Source organism: Hemiscyllium ocellatum, chromosome 25 (genome assembly GCF_020745735.1).
Source record: "Hemiscyllium ocellatum isolate sHemOce1 chromosome 25, sHemOce1.pat.X.cur, whole genome shotgun sequence".
Taxonomy (NCBI): domain Eukaryota; kingdom Metazoa; phylum Chordata; class Chondrichthyes; order Orectolobiformes; family Hemiscylliidae; genus Hemiscyllium; species Hemiscyllium ocellatum.
Window position 1 is genome coordinate 32,837,503 of NC_083425.1, and position 24,668 is coordinate 32,862,170.

The following is a 24,668-nucleotide window of genomic DNA, read 5'->3' on the forward strand; positions in this document are numbered from 1 at the left end:
GACTCCAGATCTGACTGGGAAGCTATCTTATTCCCACCCATTGATTGAGACTGTACTGACAATGTTGGTGTACAGCAGTCTGATCCAATTGCAGATTCCCTCCCCAAAGCCCATTTTGGAGAGAACATCTCTCATACCTGTGTGATATCCTGTCAAAGGCTTTCTCCTGGTCCAGGCTGATCAGGCAGGCATCCAATCCTCTGTCCTGCACGTAGGCGATTGTATCCCTGAGGAGTGCGAGACTCTCAGCGATCTTCCTGTCTGGAACAGCACAGGTTTGGTCAGGGTGAATCACCGACCCCAGAGCAGACCTGACCTATTTGGCGATTACCTTTGACAGAATTTGTAATCTGCATTCAACAGTGAAATTAGTCTCCAATTTTTGAGTTCCTCCTTCTCCCCCTTCCACTTGGAGATGAGGGTGATGATGCCTTTCTTCATGGATTCACTCATGGTACCTGCCTGAAGCATACTGACATACACCTTCAGAAGGTCCTGGCCAATCAACTCCCACAGAGCAGAATAGAGCTCGACTGGTAAGCCGTCGCTTCCGGGAGTTTTATTCTTTTCGAAGGACTCGAGGGCCTTGGTCAGCTCGTCCAGATATAGCGGCTGGTCCAGCCTCTCCTGTGTTCTGTCATCTAAGACCTCCGTGATAGAGGACAGGAACAACTGGGAGACCGCGCTGTTGGTCGGCTTCATGTCATACAGACTGGCATAGAAGGATTTACTGATCCTCATGACGTCAGCCTGAGATGACGTTATCGAGCCATCTTCTTCCTTCAGGCTGCTGAGCACAGAGCTCTCTTTCTGCACCTTCTGGAAGAAGAAACGTGAGCACGTCTCGTCCTGCTCCACCGAGCGGACCCTGGACCAGAAGATTATCTTGGAGGCCTTCGAGGCAAAGAACGAGGCTTGCTGGCCCTTCACCTCCTTGAGGTCCTCCATGACATCGACCCCCGTCTGCAGCAGGAGCAGGTTCTGCATACTTTCCTGGAGCTGGGACAGTTTTCCCCGCCTCTCTCTTGCCTCCTGAACACCTCTGAGGATGAATGAATGGCCAGGAAAGTTCAACAACACAAGGTAGACACACATACATACATACGTCACATGGGCTACTTGAGTCACAGTCAACTTATTTGCAGGCTCTCATAGTCCACATGAGAAATTTTGCTTTCTCCCTGGCTCACGATTATCTCCTGCTTTGACTGTCCAAAGGTATATCCCTTGCACACCCTGCCTTTTAGCAGGTATACCAATGTTTTCCTAGTTCCAACCAGTTCTGAAGGGTGACCGTACCTGAATGTTAATTCGGCTTTCGCCCTGCCGATGCTGCCAACTTGGTCGAGTTTCGTCAAAAATATGTTTTTGTTTCAGCCATCCTAGGGATCAATTTGGTAAACCTCTGGTAAATAATAGTCTATTGAAAATCAAAACAACGTAAGTCGATTGCTGGCTCTGGAGGCAGGGTGATTCAAGTTGGTCTATAGTGCAGCTTGTGGCAGAGCAATAACTAACATATGCAACTTCAGCTTTCTGCGTTAATCTGTATTTGTATTTAATCCTATAGCCACAAAAAGAAAATCAGTGGAGAATGGTGCTGAATGCTGGCAGCTCACAGTCAAAAACCCAGGAACTTCCACATCGTTATATATTGTGTGTTTTGGTTTAACATTGGCATATTTTAGAAAGACCTTTGTTGAATTTATTATTTCGTTCAATTTTCGTTTAGTGCCGACTAACAAAGTGAAATATATACCTTTGCTTCAATGACAGCTGTAAACTAACGACAAGAGTTGCAGTTAAACTAAATGGGATTCAAAGTCAGGTCAGGTTACACAACATAAAAATCCATATTTTAAATCAAATATCTTACTTGGTTTGGCTTTTTTTGAATTGTTTATGTTCACAGGTCCCTTTCATTTTTAGTCTACAATTGGAAGAATTAATTCAGTGTGAGACCTTGCAGAAATCCAGGACATGCATACACACACAACTCTATCAACTCGATGCTCTACACGGTTCAGATTTCCAATGCATTGCAACAAAAGTCATTTCATGATGCATTTTAACTTGTTCTATTCCATATTCTGGTGATAAAAGAAAAAAAAACGCAAGCCACCTCGCTCAAAGTCTGGATATTGTAGGAAACTACTCAAATTCTGCCATGTCCTGGGACTGACATAACAGACTCCAATAACTAAAATTATCCTTCTTTGTGCCTGGTATCACTCCAACCTTTTCCTTGATTTTCATTAATTTGAAGCTTACCAGGGTTTCCTGATGCCACCTCCGGGTGCTCCGGTTTCCTCCCACAGTCCAAAGATGTGCGGGTCAGGTGAATTGGCCATGCTAAATTGCCCGTAGTGTTAGGTAAGGGGTAAATGTAGGGTTTGGGGTATGGGTGGATTGCGCTTCGGCGGGTCGGTGTGGACTTGTTAGGCCGTAGGGCCTGTTTCCACATGAAGTAATCTAATCTAATCTAATAATTAATTAAAAACCTGCCTTGAGTAGACAGAGTTACTCCCCGATGCACCTCAGTTCTGGAATTTAACTGTTCTGTCAATGTTTGGACAAATCTGCATTGAAATCTGGAGCTGGGTGTGTGTTCCTGGATGAATGTCAACTCACCACTGGTGAACAGGTTATTGCTGAATAAATGCCATTTGACAGCACTATTAACACCACCTATCAGCAATTTGCTAATGATTGAAATTGACTGCTGAGGTGACCATTGTTGACAGTGTAGAAGTCTTCTTTTGTTTTATGGAGAGACTATACCTAGGCAACTGTTCATATTGTTCAGTTGATGCCGATGTCACAAATCGGCTGGAATAACCCGATGAGGCATTTGGTGAGCTCAGAAGCACAGGTCTTCAGTGCCATCATTGGAATGTTACCAAAATTAAGGAGAGAGGCAGAATTACCCAGGAGAACCTCAAATTTAGAGTGTTGCTTTCTCCATGGCTACTCCTGTGCAAGTTAGAGCCTTTTTGCTGACTTACCGATCAGCACCCCTTTCTCCTGTAGTCGAAGATTGTTGCAAATATGACGAGTGCACGAGGAAAACCTTCAGCATCATGCCTCACTTTTCAGCAAAAATCAATGATCAGACCATATATTGCTTCAATTTATCCATTTTCTGACTGTGGAACAGTGTTAGATCAACATATGCCCAGATTTGTACATCTTCAACCCATGGAATTTCTGTTCAGATGTCTGCGCTACATCATCAAGATTACAGTTTTTGTTCTGATTACAGTCTGAAGATTTTCATTTGCTGTCCCCATTATGAAGTCAACCAAGTATTTGGTGCATTTTTCTCCCCCTGGTGATGATTCCTAAACAAAGTCAGTCAATCTTGCAAAGTTGACAGTAAAGAACACACGCATTGGACAAGTCACTTGACCTTAGAACAGATTTGAATGCCCAACTATTTTGTAAAGATCCAGTTGTGCACAGTGTGTATAGTTAAGGAATGCAGTTGGGTTTGAGACGCAGTTTCTGACACATATAGAACAGACTTTTCAACAGAGAATGCTTTCAGGCTTTGCAAGATCTAAAACAGAGCAAAGTCACCAAAACTATAGAGCTATTAGATTAGAATCCAAAAACTTAATTGCGTCTGGAATTACTGGAATTGTGTCTTTTAAAGTTCAAAGTAGGATGCAAAACTGAAAGAGAAAGACTGACTACTAGGTGACTGGAGATTATTCAAAGATGGGTTTCTGTTCATATTTAAATATGGCCTGAACACTGCATTGCCAAAAATACCTGCTCAGGGATTTCAAAATTGGGGAAACTGATCATTCATTTGTGTGAACCTTCTCTGCAAAGAGAGTTTGGCCAACAGCTTGCAAAGCTTTTTTGGTCATTCCAGCTACCAGTGCTTAGCATCTTTTCAAATAACAAACATTTCCATGCACATCATTTTCTTTTATTTCAAAGTCCAACATACGAGTGATAGATGCCTGAGGAGTACCATGTCAAGCTTGTGGAGATATAATCTCATGGGTTAAGAAGCTTTTACAAAACAATTGTCCTAAATATCCATGCAAACTATCCAATTAAAATCATGTAACAATCGTTTCAAAAAGATGATACACAAAGGATTACAACTTTGAACTATTACAAGCACTGGCATCATTGTGTAATTTTTTTTGAATGTTTGGAATTTATCAACTTTTGAGGAAAAGTAACCAGAAATCAAGAAAACCCATTACATTATCCTACAAAATTAACAAGTCACCCAGTAATTCGTATCTCAATTTTTATGCATTACAGTTCTTTGCTCAGGCTTGTCTTTATGGCTAGAACTACATATGTTTAAGGACAATGCAATTGTTCAAAACAAAAAAAACATTAAAAAGGTGTTTGTAAAATTAGTTAATAATAAAAATTCCTGCCACAAACATCTCCACAGACAGACCAACCACTTTGTTTGACATTTAGGGTTTGATTTAGAATTGTAACTTGGGGCAGATGCACGCACTTCCATCTGCCTGAAGCATGCATGTGCAGTCATGTTCTTTTACATCCATGTGTTGGATCAGAAATGTGCTCACTCTAGTCCTATTGCAATACCTTACACAACCACTTTAATATGTTTAAGTGTCTTTAATGTAATCAAATGCTGCAAACTACTCAAAACAAAGGTGTGAACAAACTGTTCCCAAGCCCAAGGAGAGAACCAGAGACAGGAAAAGAGAGAGAAGTTAAAAGATAATGTTTCAGAGCTTTGTAATTAGACAGGGCACCTTAAGAAGAAGTGGACAATTGGAATTCCAGACAGTGAACACATGCTTCTTGCCACACTATTCTCTGTGTGAAATGCCTTTATCATCAGCTGTTTAACTACCTGCCTCAAATGTTGAGGATATTTGGCTTCCATTCTCACGTCTTGGAGAAACTGGTGATGTTTTCCTGAAAACACATTCTGTTCTAACGTGGTTTAAAATGCTACTTTTTCTTTTAGCCATGGAGAAGTTTTGTCCAATCAGTGATGATTAATGTACTTTGTAATATTGTATTATACACCAGTCATGTTAAAATCATGGGACTGAGTTCAACAAAACAAAACAACACAACTCTGCAGTTAGATCTAGCCAGCATAATCATAGGAAAACAAATTGTACAAAATAGATGGCAACAAAGCTTTCCTCCAAGTGCATGAGAGTATAGCAATAGTTATTCTAGGTTTACATATAGTTATGATATTAAGTGCAATTACACTAGAAGAATTATTTGCCTTTGTGGAATGAAATGGTCTGGGTAGGGGGGTGGTGGGGGGAGGATGGTGGTGGCGGGGGGAGGGGTGAAGAGCTGGGGGTGAGGAAGCTGCAAAAGTGGCTTCAGCAATAAAATTTGGGCAACTTTTAAGAGATACAACCAAAATCCTTGAAGAATTCAACATGAACATTTTAATTTAAAATGTGGTAGTACTCACAGTGGATAATATACTTCATTTCAAGTTCAGAAATCTTAAGCTTTTAGTTCAAAGCTGATCCTGCCCAGAGTAAAACTTGTGCAACCATATCATTTTACTTCTAAACATAACGTCATTCAAACTTTATCCAACAAACTGCAAGAAAATATTTTATTAGGAAAATCTTCTGTTTACAGATATCTTTGAGCTAAATTAAGCATTTAATGCAGTTCATGTACTTGAGCAAATCCAATTGTCCTTTTCTTTGTATGTGAACAAAAGATGAAGACTGTTTTCTTCAGAAGATATCTTTTTGATCATTTATTAACCATCAGCAAATCTTAGGATTCCAGCTGAATCAGAAAAGACTTGTGGTACAGTTTAGCCATTTAAAAAGAAAATGTCAAAAATAAAAAGGAATCCAAAAGACACTATTGTGTGTCCAAGCAGCAACTGATTTATAAAAAAGGTATCACAGTCTAGATAAGGTTATTGACCAGACCAAGCCCCCTCAAAACATGCCACGGAGATAGCCCAGACTCTAATGTTTCCTAATTTTAAAGGCAAGTGCCAGGCATTGCATTTGGATGTAATTTGATTGGTTAAACTACCAGGCTTGAAGCAAAACATTATTTATAGTGAATAAATAAAGTAAGTACAGGCAAAATAAAATAATTGATTTGACTAACAATTAAAATAATTAATGAAATAATTTTAACTACTATATAACTGTCCCAATACAGTAACATCCCATAAAGCACCCCCTTGGCGAAGGCAAATTCGGTAAAATAAATCATCTCACATGCAATTCTAGCAGCAGGAAGAAAACCCAAGCTCTTAGCTGCAGTAAAGAGAGCAAACGGATGTAGCAGCTTTCACAACTTGACCCCACCCATTCAGGCTGTTTCTACTGAATCAACTTTTTAAAAAAAATACCAAGGTCTCACAAGCTGTTTAATTCATTGGTTTGAAGCATGATTGCTCAGCACCTGTCTCAACATCTCTTCATAGTTAAGAAAAAAGGACAAAATACACCTCTTAAAGCCACAGTATTATCACAATAAAGAGATGCATTGTGTGCAGGATAGTACCATGATATTTACGAAGTTGCTGCCCTTTGGTCACCATTAATATGCCAGAGAAACAGGACAAGGATGAGAATCATGTTGGGCAGGGAACAGAAAACAGAAGGGACTGAGATAAAGAGATAAAAGGATTGAAGTGTGTAAATGTCCTCAAATGAAGAACACTAGAACAGAAAATTTCTGTTTATCTAAAAAACTGCCTTAATATCTAATTGTAGGTCACCAAACATATTTTCAAACTAAATTTTACAGCTATCATCTTATATTAATACTAATCTTCCAATAAAATAATTTAAATGGGTCAAGTAAATTAATCTCGGTCCAAAACAAACATATTGCAACTGAAAAGTCAGTTAAAACAATACCAAGAGCTTAAGCACTCTGAGGCTGGGTACATTGCTGCGTTCAGTCAGGACCCAACAATTACTCAGAATGAGCGAATACAAGTTCTACAACCACATAAAAAGGATTGGAGTTGTCGCTCCCAATAATTTGTAATACTAAAAGTTCATGTGTTCAGCAGTTTCCTTGTGAGATTCTAATCTTAAAACACAACAACAGTTATTGCAAAGCTAGTAATTTTATACAAGCAGTATATCTGATGTCGACAATTTGCAAAGAAAAAAAGGTTGACAATTAAATCAGAAATAAAAAGGAGGTAAGACAGAGAATGTATTTCTATAGAGCCCGGAACAGATCATTCATGAAGGAAATATTTGCTGGAGATAATGAATGGTTTAATCAGCAAGGTCTATTGATGAGATTCTATACTGATTAACTCAAAAAGAACTGGAGTGTGCAGTATGGAGGACAAATAGCATATAATAGAAAGACCACCAATGTCATCATAATCTCCTCAGCTATCTCCTTCAAAACCTTGGTGCATAGTCTGATCGGAGTGATTTATCCACATTTAGACTTTTCAGGTTCCCCACAACTTTTTAGTAATGGCCACTACACTCTTCACTGTCCCCAACTCTCTTGATGTACTGCAATGCAACTGGTGTATTAGACTTCAGGGTGGAAGGCAATCTTTAGGTAGATATAAGATGAGAAGGGAAAAGTTTAAGAAGGAAGGAAGTATATGAGGAAGTTTTTTTTAAAAAAAACAGGGTGGTAAGTGCCTGGACCTTGCTACTTTATTTACCTCTCCTGGCAATAATGTTTAAGATGTGTTTACACAAATATGATCAGATAGGGAACAAAGGGATACAGACCAATGTGAAAGCAGAAGAGATTAGTTTAGAATGGTATTATGGCTGCTTTAGACATGGTGGGCCAAAGGGCCTGTTCCTGTTCTATATTGCTCTATGTTCTATTCAATTCCTCCACCTTTTATTTGTTCCCCAGTATTACTTCTCCAGCCTCATTTTCTAGAGGTTCAATGTCCACTGTTACCTCTCTCTCACCTTTAATGTATCTAAAAACAAAAAAAAATGCAAACTTTTTATATTATTTGCTAGCTTACTCTCATATTTAATCTTCTCTCCCCTCATAATTTTCAGTTGTACTCTGCTGGTTTTTAGAAGGTTTCTCAATTCTCTGGCTTCCCACTAATTTTCACCACATTGTAAACTTTGTGTTTTTATACACTGTCCCAGACTTCCCATGTGAGCCATGGCTGTCTCATCCTCCCTTCTCTTCTTTCTCGGAATGAATTTCTGCTGTGCCTCTCGAATTAACCTTAGAAATTCCTGCCATTGCTGCCCCATCATCTTCCCTGCTGGGCTCCCTTTCCATTCAACCCTGGCCAGCTCCTCCCTCATGTCTTTGTAGTTACAGTTACTCAACTGTAATACTGTTACATCAGATTCCAGCTTCTCTCTCTCAAATGGGTGAATTTTGGTCCTTGAGTTTCTGGGTTATGGAGTTTGAAAATATTCCTCAAGTCCTCTCTGGTTGGAGGCAGGATACGACACATGGTTCTAAATAGGAGAAGGTGAGGACTACAGATGCTGGAGATCAGAGTCGAAGAGTGTGGTGCTGGGAAAGCATAGCCGGTCAGGCAGCACCTAAGGAGCAGGAGAGTCGGGGTTTTGAACATAAGCCCTTCATCAGGAATGTGGATTTAAAATAGCCTACTATTTAATCTACATCTTTGGACAGGGAGAGAAAAAAAAAAACATTTTGTCTGCTTTGTAAATAAAATGAGCATTTAACTCAAACTATAAGCTGATGCATTTTTATAACCATACAATTTACTAGAAATTTGACAACAGATCAACTTACTATTTAATGGACACTGTAGGTTTTTTGGAAGACATCTCAATTATTTGAAACCAGAATATCTTTTTAAAAAATCATTAATGTAATGAGAGTGTGATGACCTGCCTTCTTGACCTTTTACAAATCCAGTCAAGTGTAGGTCCAAAGGGAGTTTCAGGATTTTGACCCAGGAACAGAAATGGAAATATATTTTCAAATCAGAATGATGAATAGCTTGAAGGAGAACTTGCAGGTGCTGAAGTTTCCATGTAACTGTTGCTCGTGTTTCTAAATGACAGTTACCAATTTGTTGTCTAAGGAGTCTTGGGAAATTTCTACTGTGCATCTTGTGCATAGTACATGCAGCTACTGTGTGTTAGTCCTGGTGAGAGTCAATGTATGGGGATAAGGTGCCAATCAACAAGGCTGCTTTGTTTTGGACAGTATCAGTTTTCTTGAGTATTGTTAGAACTCACAGGAAAACGAAAGGTATTCCATCACATTCCAGTCTAGTGCCTTGTAGGTGGTGAACAGATGTTTGGGAATCAGGATTTGAGTTATTCACTGCAGGATACCTTGCCTCCGACCTATCCTTTTGCTACAGTACCTATATAGCTAGTCCAGTTCAGTTTTAGGTCAATCGTAACTCCCAGAATGTTAAGAGTTGAGAGTGCAGTGATGGTAATGCCATTGACTGTCAAGGGTTGATCGTTAAATTCTCTCAGTTTGGAGGTGGTCATTGTCTGGGACTTGGGTGGTACAAATCTTATATTCCACTTATCAGTGCAAGCCAGTTTATTGTCCAGGTTTTGCTGTATATAGATATGGACTACTTAGCTACCTGAGGGATTGCAAATAACTCAATCTTGTGTAATCATCACTGAACATTCCCACTCAGACCTTACAATGGAGGAAATTTTTAAGGGTGAGGACCAGTTCAGCCAAACGAATGAGAGTATCGGTGGAAGGGTACTGTTGGGGACATCGGGAGAAGAAAAAACGGAGGGCTTGGAGGCCCTGGTCATGGTGGATGGAGGTGTAGAGGGATTTGATATCCATGGTGAAGATGAGGCGGTGGGGGCCGGGGAAACGGAAGTCTTGAAGGAGATGGAGGGCGTGGGTGGTGTCTCGAACGTATGTGGGGAGTTCCTGGACTATGGGGGATAGGAGAGTGTCGAGGTAGGTAGAGATGAGTTCAGTGGGGCAGGAGCATGCTGAGACAATGGGTTGGCCAGAGTTGTCAGGCTGGTGGATCTTGGGAAGGAGGTAGAACCGGGCAGGGCGGGGTTCCCGGACTATGGAGGTTGGAAGCTGTGGTTGGGAGATCTCCTGAGGTGATGAGGTTCTGTATGGTCTGGGAGATGATGGTTTGGTGATGGGGGGTGGGGTCATGGTCGAGGGGGGCAATAGGAAGAGGTGTCCCCTCGAGTTGGCGTTTGGCTTCAGCAGTGTAGAGGTCAGTGCACCAGACTACCACTGCGCCCCTTTTACCCGCTGGCTTGATGGTGAGGTTGGGATTGGAGCAGAGGGATTGGAGGGCTGCGTGTAGTGAGGGCGAGAGGTTGGAGTGGGGGAGGGGAGTAGACAGGTTGAGGCGGTTAATGTCCCAGTGGCAGTTGGAAATGAAGAAGTTGAGGGCAGGTAATAGGCCAGCGCGGGGTGTTCAGGTGGATGCAGTGTGTTGGAGGTGGGCAAAGGGGTCCTCGGAAGGTGGAACGGGAATCCTGATTGTGAAGGTAAGCTCGGAGGCAGAGGCGACAGAAGAATTGTTCAACGTCATGGCACGTATTAAATTCATTGATGCGTGGATGGAGGGGGATGAAGGCGAGTCCTTTGCTAAGGACCGATCGTTTGTCCTCAGTGAGGGGGAAGTCTGGAGGGATGGTGAAAACTCAGCAGGGCTGGGAGCTGGGATCTGGTGTGGGTGCGGAGCTGGGGCAGAACCTGTAACTGGAGTGAATGTGGTGGTAGGGGGAAATGGGGCTGGAGTCATGAGCAAAGGTAGTGTTCCCCTTGGGATCCTGGGTGATGGAGATAGTGACAGTGGGGTCAGTTGGGGGGTGGGGGGGGGGGGCGTGTCAGCAGAATGCAGGTGAGTGGCACTGGTGGAGGCGGAAATGGTGGTGACCACGGCAGTAGGGGTGGCGGAAGTCACTGAGTGTGTGGCATCAGCGATGATGTGAGGGGAGAAAGTGATGTCACGTGTGATGCATGAGGAATTGAGAGGGGCGGAAGTGGTTGTGGGAGTGGCCATGATGGGGGAGGAAGTGACATGATCAATCAGTGTAGGGGTGGCAGCGGCATCAGCCGCATGGCTAATGGCGTCGGAGTAGTTTCCGAGGCCAGGGGAATCTTCTGGAATGTTTGAGGAGTGCTGGTTATGGAGGTGGGTAGATAAAAGTTTGTTTTACTTACAGTTTTTGAAGTTTGAGATGGAATTAAAATACTGTTTGTTAAGAGTATGAATTCTCCTGAGGATGTAGTACAGAGGGGTCCTTTGCAATTCTGAGAGAGTGTGGCCCTCAGCTGAGGCAGAGCTGACTGTAGAGAGGTTAGGTGCCAGCGCATTGTTGCGAGCATGGAGCAGAGGATCCTGAAAAAGAACCGTTGCTGGTGTTTTTGAATCTGTAGTTGTACTGTTTGTCCTGTTCGGTTCCGAACTCTGCTGGTTTAAAGGTAGTCCGGAGTCCGTGTGGGATGAGTTGGTTACGGAGGCAGGCACTGAGGAAGCAAATGTGGCTGTAGTAGCGAGTTTGTTTCAAGACATGGTTGAAGAGCTTCAGGGCAGAGGAAATGACCTGGGAGTTGCAGTGGGAGAGGGACTCTGAGATTCTCGTAGAGAGAGGAGGAAAACTTCTTCAAGGCAGGCATCCTTGCAAAAGGATTCGCAGTAGGGTTAAAATCAATGAGGTAAAAACAATGATTGCAGATGCTGGAAACCAGATTTGTGGTGCTGGAAGAGCACGTAGTTCAGGCAACATCCAAGGAGCAGCGAAATCGACGTTTCGGGCAAAAGCCCTTCATCAGGAATAAAGGCAGAGAGCCTGAAGCGTGGAGAGATAAGCTAGAGGATAAGCGTGGGGGTGGGGAGAAAGTAGCATAGAGTACAGTAGGTGAGTGGGGGAGGGGATGAAGGTGATAGATCAGGGAGGAGAGGGTGGAGTGGATAGGTGGACAAGTCCGGACAAGAAATGGGGACAGTGCTGAGCTGGAAGTTTGGAACTAGGGTGAGGTGGGGGAAGGGGAAATGAGGAAACTGTTGAAGTCCACATTGATGCCCTGGGGTTGAAGTGTTCCAAGGCGAAAGATGAGGCACTCTTTCTCCAGACGTCTGGCGGTGAGGGAGCGGCGATGAAGGAGGCCCAGGACCTCCATGTCCTCAGCAGAGTCGGGGGGGGGGGTTGAAATGTTGGGCCACTGGGCAGTGTGGTTGATTGGTGTGGGTGTTCCAGAGATGTTCCCTAAAGCGTCCTGCTAGGAGGCACCCAGTCTCCCCAATGTGGAGGAGACCGCATCTTGAGCAATGGATACAATAAATGATATTAGTGGATGTGCAGGTAAAACTTTGATGGATGTGGAAGGCACCTTTAGGGCCTTGGATAGACGTAAGAGAGGTGGTGTAGGTGCAGGTTTTACAGTTCCTGCGGTGGCAGGGAAAGGTGCCAAGATGGGGTGGTGGGTTGTAGGAGGGCGTGGACCTGACCAGGTAGTCATGGAGGGAACAGTCTTTGCGGAAAGCGGTCTTTGCGGTCTTTACCTCTCACTGCCTTCATGTACTGCCACAGTTGAATACTTGGATGCAAAGTATAATGCAACAACTACAAACATTTTGCCCTCTCATGAGACTGGATGGCACATTTAGCGTGCCAGCAGAAAAAAATTGATAGAGATCTAGAATCCTCACATCTCCCTGGGTCTGGGAGGAAGTGATTCTCAGTATCATAGGGTTGGCTGCAACAAAGTCTTATGTAATCAAGCCTTGCTGAGGAGGAGGACTTGTTCCTGCCTTTTGCCCCTTCTCACCTCTCTGTTCACCATTATTCAGTTAAAGGCATGGTGCTCAAGCTAAATGCGTATAACTGAAGGAATGGCAGATAGCAAAAGTTATTCTCATTTCAAGTATGCAAGCTTTAAGAATGAAATTCTCTTCAGGACAAATGAAAAAGTTTGATTTCCTAAAATCTGAATTTATGTTAAAAGGTCAATTTCAGGATATACTGTACAGGCTCAAATTCAGGCCACATCAGTTACCAGGTGTAATGATTAACCCATTTACAGGCAGATGTCCACACAAATGGGATTTCACCAAAACTAACAAATGAAAGGATAACAGACTCGTTCATCGCCTCCACACTTGTCAAATCTTCAGACAAGCTCTCTGGAGGAACATAAAAATTACATAATGATGGATAACTCTAAGAATGAAGCAAGTGCAATGCAACAATAGCAGGCTAGCAATACCTGCAATTGACTGACTCCAGAACAACTATCATAGCTATCAATAACATGAGGTGCAGCTTGTCTCACTCACCAAGACAGCTCATAAATTTCATAAAAATGCTGCACACTATCTTCTATGAGGAAGATATTGGATTACATTTTAGCCCAGTCACTTAAAGCAGTGGTTTCCAACCTTTTTAAGCACACAAGTTCACTCCCTGAATGTATGCCTTACTCAGGATCCACCCCAAAGAAAATAAAGTTATTTCTAGTGCTGTATAAATCTAAAACCAAATATATATTATTAGTTAGTTTGTCCTTCACTCACCGGTGTCTCAGTGTGACAACTGTGGCTACACATTACTTGCCAGTGTCGGAGACACTAAGATTGTAGCTTGAGACTGCTAGCCATAGGTCTCCATGAGGTGGTGATATTGGTTTATATTTTTCTGTTTACGAGACTCCTAAAAATTCATCCCATGATCTGATTTTCAGCTCAATACAAATATTGCGCAATAATTATCTCCATATTGAATCCACTGTGTGGGGGATTTGGTAGTGAACCTACTTATATCTACTTGAAAGAATGAACGCAAGACAAACATGATGATTGGTTCCATCACATTGAATTCTCTTGCTAACCACCTCAATTGCGCACTAGATAATTTGAGAGAAATAGTTTTTCTTGGGCTTTGATACGTTTCCAGTATTTTTCCAGACATGAGGAAAAATTGCATTTCTATTGTAAATTGGGAAGAACACATTTAAACACATTCACATTACTGATCATAGATGTCAATTCTCTGTCCTACTCCTGCAGTTCACAGTTCAGCTCATTTGGTTTGATATTATTTCAACAAGAAACCCAAATCAAGCAGCACCCCATTGTCAGACTGTTCACTGCATACTTCATTGCTTAATTTTTTTTAAAAAGTGACAATTTCAGGCATGAAATCTAAAAATACTTACAGGACCTTCCCTCAACTTAGCCACTTCATATTGGCATGGAGGATTATGCCAGACAACAATACACATCCATCCATCCATGAAAACAGACTGCACACTGCAGAGTGAAGTTACACCAAATCATCATAACTGTATAAGGCTTAAATCTGGTTATTTGCACATTCGCTAAGATGTTATTTGAATGTACAGAGATCGTATCTACATACATTCCTGCATATACTTATGTGAGAATCCTTTTTGTAAAAAAAAAGGGACAGTGTACTATTTAGATTCCAAACTAGAAATGCATGTACCTTTAAGACTGAGATGTGATGTTGGTGTGTGAAAGGCACCCAGCTGACCTTCAGCCACACTGTGCTCTCAGTGGAGTCAGTGCAGCATGTAAAGTTATGCAGATCAGACTTGAGGGGATGAATTGCCTACTCTTGTTCCAAGCTCATATATCTAAATAGTATGCAGTAACATTAGTAACACAGAACGGAGTCTGCGCATCTATTATATCGTGGTGGTGTGAATTGTTGATAAAAAGATACCAGTCTCAAAAATCCGTGTCACTATGATATATTATGTGGATTAACCTAATTAAAACCACATCAGTCATGAGCTACCTTCTTGAACCATGGCAGTCCATACAGTGAAGGTAGTCTCACAGTGCTATTAGATAGTATATTTTACCCAAAAATAAAAGGAATGATAATATGTATCCATGTTAACTTACTGTATGACTTTAATGTTGCGATATTTCCATTCACCCACAACTGTTCACTTTGTATTTCCAGATGATTAAAATATTTTGAATTTGGAAAGTGCTAATTGACCTTTGCATTGCGTCAATGATACAGCCAACAGTGAGTGCCCCAAGGTGGAGTGTTGTGGACTAGGCCAGACTCCCTCAGAGCATTTCAAGAAAGTAGCCCAGACTCTAACTTTGAGAGCTTTAAGTAGGTGTAGAGTGGATATTCCAGGAGGGATGCAGCTAGCCCAACCAGTGGGTAATCCAAAATGGAGGACAGGAAAAATTTCTGGCTGTAACAGCGGCTCCTTTTTGAGATATTTTAGGTGGAGATAAATCATGAAATTAACAACTAATCTTGGGGGAACTGGTTTGGGAGAGGTCACTGCACAGCACAGAAAGAGACAAGTGGATATTTTAAGCATGTCCTTACAATAAGTCTGCAATAGTGAGTAGTTCTTTCTTGATTATATGTTTTACTGAGATAGGTCTCTGAATTAAACTTAAAATATAGCCATAAGTATTAATTTAATAGAGGTTTTGTAGAGGAATAAGACAGTGCTACTTTGTGTCTGTAAATTGAAAAGCAGAAATGGTTTTTTTAGAATGATATGCTCTGCCTATCAAATGTGGGAGTTTATGGCTTACAGAGGATTAGATGGGCAATAAATGTCATTGGTTGTGAATCCCATCATATTGAATGGATTAGTTGGAGAGACAGTTAGAGGCAATGAGGAATTTACAAGAGCAAGGGGATGTGATGGATGGCAGTTAGAGGAAGGGAGAAAAGTCACATCAATGGGTTAACTCCAGGAAAGGTAAGAGAGGTAGTCAGTTGGTGCAGGAGTCTTCTGTGGCTATCCCCATTTCAAACAAGCATGCTGCTTTGGAAAATGTAGGGGGTGATGGAGTCACATGGGAAGGTAACACGAACAGTCAAGTTTCTGGTATTGAGACTGGCTCTAATGCAATGAGGGGTACATGGGGGTCCAAGAGATTGATTGCGTTAGGGGACTTTCGAGTCAGAGGCACAGATAGATGTTTCTGTGGCTAGCAGTGAAAAATGATTCCATGGTGCCAGGTTCAAGGGTGTCTCAGAGAGGGTGCAGAATGTTCTCAAGGGGGAGAGGGGCCAGCTGGAGGTCATTGTCCACATTGGAACCAACGACTAAGGGAAAAGGTTGAGATTCTGAAGGGAGATTACAGAGAGTTAGGCAGGAATCTTAAAAAAAAATCCACGAGAGTAATAATATCTGGATTACTCCTGGTGCTACTAGCTAGTGAGGGCAAGAATAGGAGAATAGAGCAGATGAATGTATGGCTAAGAAATTGGTGTATAGGAGAAGGATTCACATTTTTCGATCACTGGAAACTCTTTTGGGGTAGAAGTGACCTGTACAAGAAGGATGGATTGCACCTAAATTGAAAGGGGACTAACATACTGGCAGGGAGATTTGCTAGATCTGCTCGGGAGGATTTAAACCAGTAAGGTGGGGTAGGCGGTGGTGGAGGGTGGGACCCAGAGAGATAGTGAAGAAGGAGATCAATCTGAGACTGGTACAGTTGAGAACAAATCCGAGTCAAACAAACAAAAACAAACAAACAAACGTCAGGGAAGGCAGGGACAAAGCAGAGAACAAGGCAGGACTGGTAAGTTAACCTGTATTTATTTCAATGCAAGAGGCCTAACAGGGAAGGCAGATGAACTCAGGGCATGGTTAGGGACATGGGACTGGGATATCATAGCAATTACAGAAATATGGCTCAGGGATGAACAGGACCTGCAGCTTAACGTTCCAGGATATAAATGCTACAGGAAGGATAGAAAGGGAGGCAAGAGAGGAGGGGGAAGTGGCATTTTTGATAAGAGCTAACATTATAGCTGTGCTGAGGGAGGATATTCCCGGAAATACATCAGGGAAGTTATTTGGGTGGAACTGAGAAATAAGAAAGGGATGATCACCTTATTGGGATTGTATTATAGATCCCCTAATAGTCAGAGGGAAATTGAGAAACAAATTTGTAAGGAGATCTCAGTTATAAGAATAATGAGTTGGTTTTGGTGGGGGATTTTAACTTGCCAAACATAGACTGGGACTGCCATAGTGTTAATTTGTGAAGTGTGTACAAGAAAATTTTCTGATTCAGTATGTGGATGTACCTACTGGAGAAGGTGCTAAATTTGACCTATTCTTGGGAAATAAGGCAGGGCAGGTTACTAAGGTGTCAATGGGGTAACACTTTGAGCCAGCGACCATAATTCTATTAGTTTTAAAATAGTGATGGAAAAGCAAAGATCTAAAAGTTGAAGTTTTAAATTGGAAAAAGGCCAACTCATGGCATTAGGCAAGAACTTTCGAAAGCTGATTGGGGGCAGATGTTTGCAGGTAAAGGAACGGCTGGAAAATGGGAAGCCTTCAGAAATGAGATAACAAGAATCCAGAGAAAGAATATTCCTGTCAGGGTGAAAGAAAAGACTGGTAAGTATAGGAAATGCTGGATGACTAAAGAAGTTGAGAGCTTGGTTAGGAAAAAGAAGGAAGCATATGTCAGATGTAGACTGGGTAGATCGAGTGAATCCTTGGAAAAATATAAAGGTAGTAGGAGTATACATGAGAGAAATTAGGAGGGCAAAAAGGGGACACGAGATAGATTTGGCAAATAGGATTAAGGAAAATCCAAAGGGTTTTTAACAAATATATTAAGGACAAAAGGGTAACTAGGGAGAGAATAGGGCCCCTCAAAGATCAGCAAGGCAGCCTTTGTGTAGAGCTGCAGGAGATGGGGCAGATACAAATTAGTATTTTGCATCAGTATTTGCTGTGGAATAGGACATGGAAAATATTGAATGTAGGGAAATAGATGGTGACATTTTAAAAATATCCACATACAGAGGACAATGTGTTGGATGTCTTGAAACACAAAAGTGGATTAATCTCCAAGACATGATCAGGTGTACCTGAGAACTCTGTGGGAAGCTAGGGAAATAATTGCTGGGCCCCTTGCTGAGATATTTGTATCATCGATGATCACAGCTGAGGTGTCGGAAGATTGGAGGTTGGCTAACGTGGTACCACTGTTTACAAAGGGTGGTAAGGACAAGCCAGGGAACTATAGACCAGTGAGCCTGATGTCGGTAGTGGGCAAGTTGTTGGAGGGAATCCTGAGGGACAGGATGTACATGTATTTGGAAAGGTAAGGATTGATTAGGAATAGTCAACATGGCTTTGTGCGTGGGAAATCATGTCTCACAAACTTGATTGAGTTTTTTGAGTAAGTGACAAAGAGGATTGATGAGGGCAGAATGGTACATGTAATTTATATGGACTTCAGTAAGGTGTTCAACAAGGTTCTCCATGGGAGACTGATTTGCAAGGTTAGATCTCATGGAATACAGGGAGAACTAGCCATTTGAATACAGAACTCTCAAAGGTAGAAGACAGAGGGTGGTGGTGAAAGGTTGTTTTTCAGACTGGAGGCCTGTGACCAGTGGAGTGCCACACGGTTCAGTGCTGGGTCCACTACTTTTCATCATTTATATACATGATTTGGATGTGAGCATAAACGTATAGTTAGTCAATTTGCAGATGACACCAAAACAGCGAAGAAGGTTACCTCAGATTACAACAGGGCCAATGGGCTGAGAAGTGGCAGATGGAGTTTAATTTAGATAGATGGGAGGTGCTTCATTTTGGGAAAGCAAAGCTTAGCAGGACTTATACACAACGATAAAGGTCCTAGGGAGTGTTCCTGAACAAAGAGACCTTGGTGTGCAGGTTCATAGCTCCTTGAAAGGATGGTGAAGATAGCATTTGGTATGCTTTCCTTTATCAGTCAGAGTATTGAGTACAGTACGTTGCGGCTGTACAGGACATTGGTTAGGCCACTGTTGGAATATTTTGTGCAATTCTGGTCTTCTTCCTATCGGAAAGATGTTGTAAAACTTGAAAGGGTTCAGAAAATATTTACAAGGATGTTGCTAGGGTTGGAGGATTTGAGCTATAGGGAGAGGCTGAATAGGCTGGGACTGTTTCCCCTTGAACGTCAGAAGCTGAGGGGTGACCTTATAGAGGTTTATAAAATCATGAGGGGCATGGATAGGATAATAGACAAAGTCTTTTACCTGAGGTTGGAGGGAGTCCAGAACTAGAGGGCCTAGATTTAGGGTGAGAGGGGAAAGATATAAAATAGACCTCAGGGGCAACTTTTTCACGCAGTTGGTGGTACGTGTATGGAAACAGCTGCCAGAGGAAATGGCGGAGGCTAGTACAATTGTAATATTTAAAAACAAAAGCAACAGGATGTGGATGTAGGTTTGCTCACTGAGCTGGAAGGTTAATTTCCAGATGTTTCATCACCCTACTGGGTAATATCTTCAGGGGCTTCAGGCAAAGCATTGCTGATAATTCCTGCTTTCTATTTGCGTGCTTGGGTTTCTCTGGATTAGTGATGTCACTTACTGTGAAGTCACTTCCTGTTCTTTTTTCTCAGCAATTGGTAGTTGGGGTCTAACTCAATGTGTTTGTTGATAGAGTTCCAGTTGGAATGTCATGCTTTGAGGACACGCACGAGAATTCCTAGAAGCATGGCATTACAACTGGAACTCTATCAACAAACACAGAGTTTGACCTCATCTACCACCCCCTGAGGAAAAAAAAGAACAGGAAGTGACTTCACCACCCCAAAGAATCCCAAACCATATAAATAGAAAGCAGGAATTATCAGAAGTGCTTTGTCCGAGGCCCACTGAAGATGTTACCTAGTCGGGTGACGAAACATCTGGAAATGAACCTTCCAGCTCAGTGAGCTAACCTATATCCAGAACCTCACCCTGAGCTTCAAATCTTCTCAAAACTTGCATCTGGTTGGGTATATGAATAGGAAGGGTTGGATATATGAATAGGAAGGGTTTAGAGGGATATTGGTTGGCTGCTGGCAGGTGGGACTAGATTGGGTTGGGCTATCTGCTCGGCATGGACAAGTTGGACCGCAGGGTCTGATTCTGTGCTGTACATCTGTGACTCTTTGATTTAGTTTTAAAGAAAACAGAATTTCTTTGCAAGATTACTAAATTAAAACACTAACCAAAGAACCAAATAGTGAATAACGTAACCTCTCTGAAAACCCTGCAGATTATCCCAACTTAATTATCCTGTCCCAAATACTTGCAACAATCCTCATCAACACCCAAGACTGTTTCTTGGATTAGCAGCCTCCAAGTGACTGACTTTCTCAGTGTACAGCCAGACTGCTGAAAACAAACCAAACCAAACCAGAGACAAGCTGATCTGGGAGAATTGGCCACACCCCTTTCATTGGACAAATTTTTTTTATTGAAAAACGCATCTCAAGTAGTTAAATCTAGCCTTTTCAGAATCGCTGTTTTTACGACCTCCCCGGGGGAAAAACAAAGCCAATGACAGCATAACCTTGTTAAAGCAGCAGCATTGTCACAGGACAGAGTGCATGGGGTGCCAATCAAGTGGAGTGCTTTGACTCAAATGCTATTGGGCTTCTAGTCTTGTTTGAGATGGTGTCTTTCAGGTTAGTGGAGAATATATTACTTTTTGGCAATGTTTTTAGATTTCAGAGGGAGGCCTTAGGAGAGTCACAGGCAATGGAATTCTCAGCCTGTGACCTGTTCCTGCAACAATTATGTAGCCACTTCAGATATTGTTCAAATAAAAATAAAACTTGATATGAATAGACCTGGTTTAATTATAGGTGTGATTTCCAATTGAAGTAAAACATTCATATGGTAATTTTATTAAATGATGAATGTTAGGCTCTAATTTTATTATCTTGTACAAACAGGGAAACAAAACAATGACAGTTAAAGTTCAGTATTGAAATCAGCAGATGGTGTGTCTATCAAACATATGGTTCAATTTTTCTTCAGTGAAATAATAGGCAGAAAAGATATCTTTCACCCAATATAACCAAAAACGTCTCCCCTTAAAATTTTCTCTTACCGTGAAGGCAATTTCTCTTCCTTGGAATGGTGCTACGATGCCAAAAACTCATCCAGCACCTCACCATAATGCCCATTCTTTTATGGGAGGGACCAGCAGCGAGTTCTATGACTATGGATGAAATCACAGCTCTCAACACAGATTCACTTTCCAGTTTGAGATTGCGATAGATAGCAATCAGAAATGGGAAGTGTGGTACTCTGAACCACCCCTCTATTTTCCTAGCTGAGGAATGCTAGTGCCAAATGTGAGGTTTAGTATTTTCTGTTCACAGAACAGCTGGATTACATAGAAATTTAATTCAAAACTAACTTGACACATCCAAACCATATATACACGATGGAAAGATATATCATATGTTCTTATACAACAATGATTAAACTTTGAATGTGCTTGTTAAACTATAGAAAGACACTTCCAATTGTATCCTGAATTCCTGGGATAGGTTTTAACAGATAAAAAAATATTGCATTAAATCTAACTCACATGTAGGTAGATCTCTTGGGGGAAAAGTATTTGAGAAATAAAAGAGGACTTGTCTGATCAAGTTCTCAGAAGCTTGTTGTAAAAGAGAGCAGATAATTGTGAGCGTGTATGAGTAGGAGCCAGCAACAGTCAACAAATTTGAAAAAATGTCAAACTCCAAGTATTAATGGTGTCTGGTCTCAAGAGACTTCACTTTAGCCTTATTGCAGACTCCACATTTTGACAAGTAATATCTTAAGTACAATTCAAATTATTGAGATAATTCTTTCAAATAGAAAACTTAAGGCCTTTCTTTTTGTAACAGAAATGCAACATTGTCACAACAGTCTGTTGAAAACTGCCAATGCATATATTGTACATGTTTCGTCTTTCACCTGCCAAAACTAGAACCCAGACGAGATGAGGAATTTTGATATATTCCAAGCCTTATATTTGTAGCTGGCTGCCAAATTATAATTGCATTACGTCTCCTTGGCATACAATTAAGGATATCAAAGCCAATACGTTCCTTGGAATACCTTTAAAGTTACAACAGTAAAATAAGTTTGATTTGCTGCAAAATAACTTTTCATTTGATATGCTACAGTGGAACAAAGAGCATTATCTATATATACTTATACACAAACACGTCTGTGTAATATTAAAGAACATGGTTTGTTGCAGGACCTAAACATTGGGCAAGATGACAACATTTATACTTCAAGACAACAGTGACCTTTAAGTTTCACACAAAAATTTAAAACAGGAAGGCTATTAAAGAGAAAAGAACTTTAAATAACCCAAATTGCATAAATGCAGAAAGGTTTCTTTATGGAGGGAGAGGTTGCAGGGGAGATGGTATAAGAGCCCATAAAATATTGGGATAACATAAACCAAAAATTGGCTCAAAAGCAAACTTTTGGAATTAATTAAAATATCGAGAGAACAGTTGAATATCCAAAAGGTAAAACGGAATGCACAATAAGTTTAAAGTAACATCAAACTGATGATACAACCTAAGAAATCCAGTCATGCTTCAGATTTATGTGGCAAGAGTACAGAATGTGTCAAATAAAAAAAAAACACCTATAAAGAGTTGTTCAGGTAGTACAACTAGTATTTTTGGAAGATGAAATGTAATAAATTTCACCAGAGATCAGAAACACAGTCAGACATTCCAAAAGAGCTGATTAAAATAAGAGAAACAGAAAGTGGGGAATGTGTTTCATGTTACATACGCATATTCAGAAAGCTGTCTGGAATGCATTAAATGTTTATATCAAAAAAAACCTAATGTTACTGTAAGAGCAGGGTGCAGCCCCAATCCTGTCTGAACAGCTACAAAAAAAAAACAAAGCTCGAAAAGCAGCAAACGCACTGCCTTAGGAAAACAAAGTAGAACAAATCTGTCAAACTCTACCAATGAGTGTTCTTACTAAAATGACATCTTGCTTCCTTTATTTACTTAACAAAACAAATTTACAACCGTGGAAATATACATTTTGGCTCAGATCAATGTACTGCTAGACAGCTGCTACATAGTTGTTTAAAAAAGCTCCACGCTCAAACTGGAATGGGCATGATAATGTTAACAGACTTTACAATTAGTCATCAAAGGCCAAACGGAAAACTGATACGAATGTTTAGTCATTACCTATTTTAGTTAAATTTTTACAGAGTTTTTTTTGTCCATTCATTTTGTATGGTAGAAGTAAACTACTGTTAAAACTTATGTTTATGGATCCCACAATAACTAACTCACATTTTAATTATTTTCAAAGTTACAAACCAAGGAGAAACTTCCTATTACTCACTTATATTGCCTAAAAGTTCACATAGTAGTTTTAAAATAGATCATCTCCCTGATCAAAATGTCTTGTACATAAAGACAAAAGATTTTGGGAAAGACTCACCTGCAAAAGAAGATTTCTTCATGACTGGCTTCTTAATGGCATAGAAAGAGCACTCTTTCGGAGCAGGTAAGGCTACTTCCACAATTTTCAATAATTAAAAGTATTCAATAGCGCAGAGAGCTAACTTGGCTTCACAGAACTTCATTCAAAGAACCAGCAAGTTGAGCTTCCTTGTGCACACAGTCCAACTACTCATGAAACACTCCCATTAATTAGTACACACCTTTCCTAATCAGATGAACTTAGACATCTTTGGCTTTGCCCAACTAAGCAAAATAAAGCAGGGAAAATCACAGAACTGATTTGTTCATAAGCATGAATTTGTTTTAACTCTTAGTAGTAGTTATATATTTGATAAAGGTTGGAAGATCTATGTATTTATTTCATATCATTTTAAGTACTTCAAAAAGAAAAACCAACATTTATTGTGTATAAAAAAAAGCACCCTCCCTACTTTGTCCATATGGTGCAGCTCATTGACTACAGTTAAATAGACTATTGGAGAAATTTACAGTTCAAAGTTCATTTCAGCTCCCATCTGAATGTTCAAACCAATAATATAAACTATTTCACATTCAAATGCCTAGTATTTGGAAAATAAAGGTCAGCTAGTTAAACAATTGGTTTATAACAGAGGGTGATAATAACAGCATGAACAGTCCCACAATGGCTCAGGTTACCATTAAGGTGTCTCTTTCTCAACCTCTCCCCTTGCCTGAACTGTGGTGATCTTCAAGATAAACCACCTCCACCAATCATCTCTTTCATTGAAGAGCAGCCCTCGGGGACAGTAATGACTTTGCCTATCTTTTAATGGAAAAATATTCCACTCATGGTTTGGTCTGGGTTTCTCATAAATTAATGTAAGTTATTCACTCTTCTGATTATTGTAAACATTGGGAGAAATGAGATTTTGGTTATTATATTTGTGAGTTTATCTAATGTTACTTTAACACTAGAACAGGAATAGGCCATTCAGCCCCTCAAACCTGTTCTGCCATTCAATAAGGGCTGATGCATGGACTAATTTCATATGCCTGCCTTGGGCCCACATCCCTTGATCCTCTTGCTTCTTAAAAAATTGCATCAGATTTAAATTTAACAATTGCATTAATATCAAACACCATTTGAGGAAGTGAGTTCCAAACCTCCACTCCTCTTTGTATGTGGAAATGCTTTCTAAAATCTCTCTTGAATGGCCTTGCCCTAATTCTATTTTAGGGCCGGTGTTCCAGAATTTTCATCAACTGGAAAAGGTAATATCCTGAAGGTCATGATTAGATCATACTTAACCTCCTAAATTCTAGAGAATAAGTGTCTAATTTGATTAATGTCTCCTCACAACTTAAACACAGAAGCCCAGGTATCATTTTTGTAAATCTTGGCTTGAATTCCCACAGGGCCAAACCAGCCTTCCTAAGGTGAGGTGCCCAGATCCACTCACGGTACTCTAAGTGAGGTCTA

The 24,668-nt window shown here is 40.8% G+C and overlaps 1 protein-coding gene across 2 annotated transcripts in view; it reads right to left on the reverse strand.

Annotated features, from left to right (window-relative positions):
• The window catches only part of LOC132827623 (septin-9-like), a 289,777-nt gene extending 266,372 nt beyond the window's left edge, over positions 1-23,405 (reverse strand). The window contains exon 1 of one of the 2 annotated variants that reach the window (XM_060844189.1): positions 23,205-23,405. In XM_060844189.1, coding sequence (XP_060700172.1) covers positions 23,205-23,226 — 22 coding nt within the window. In that variant the 5' untranslated portion in view covers positions 23,227-23,405. The remainder of the gene's footprint in view (positions 1-23,204) is intronic. The other variant, XM_060844191.1, reaches the window with a different exon arrangement.
• Positions 23,406-24,668: the final 1,263 nt, after the last annotated feature.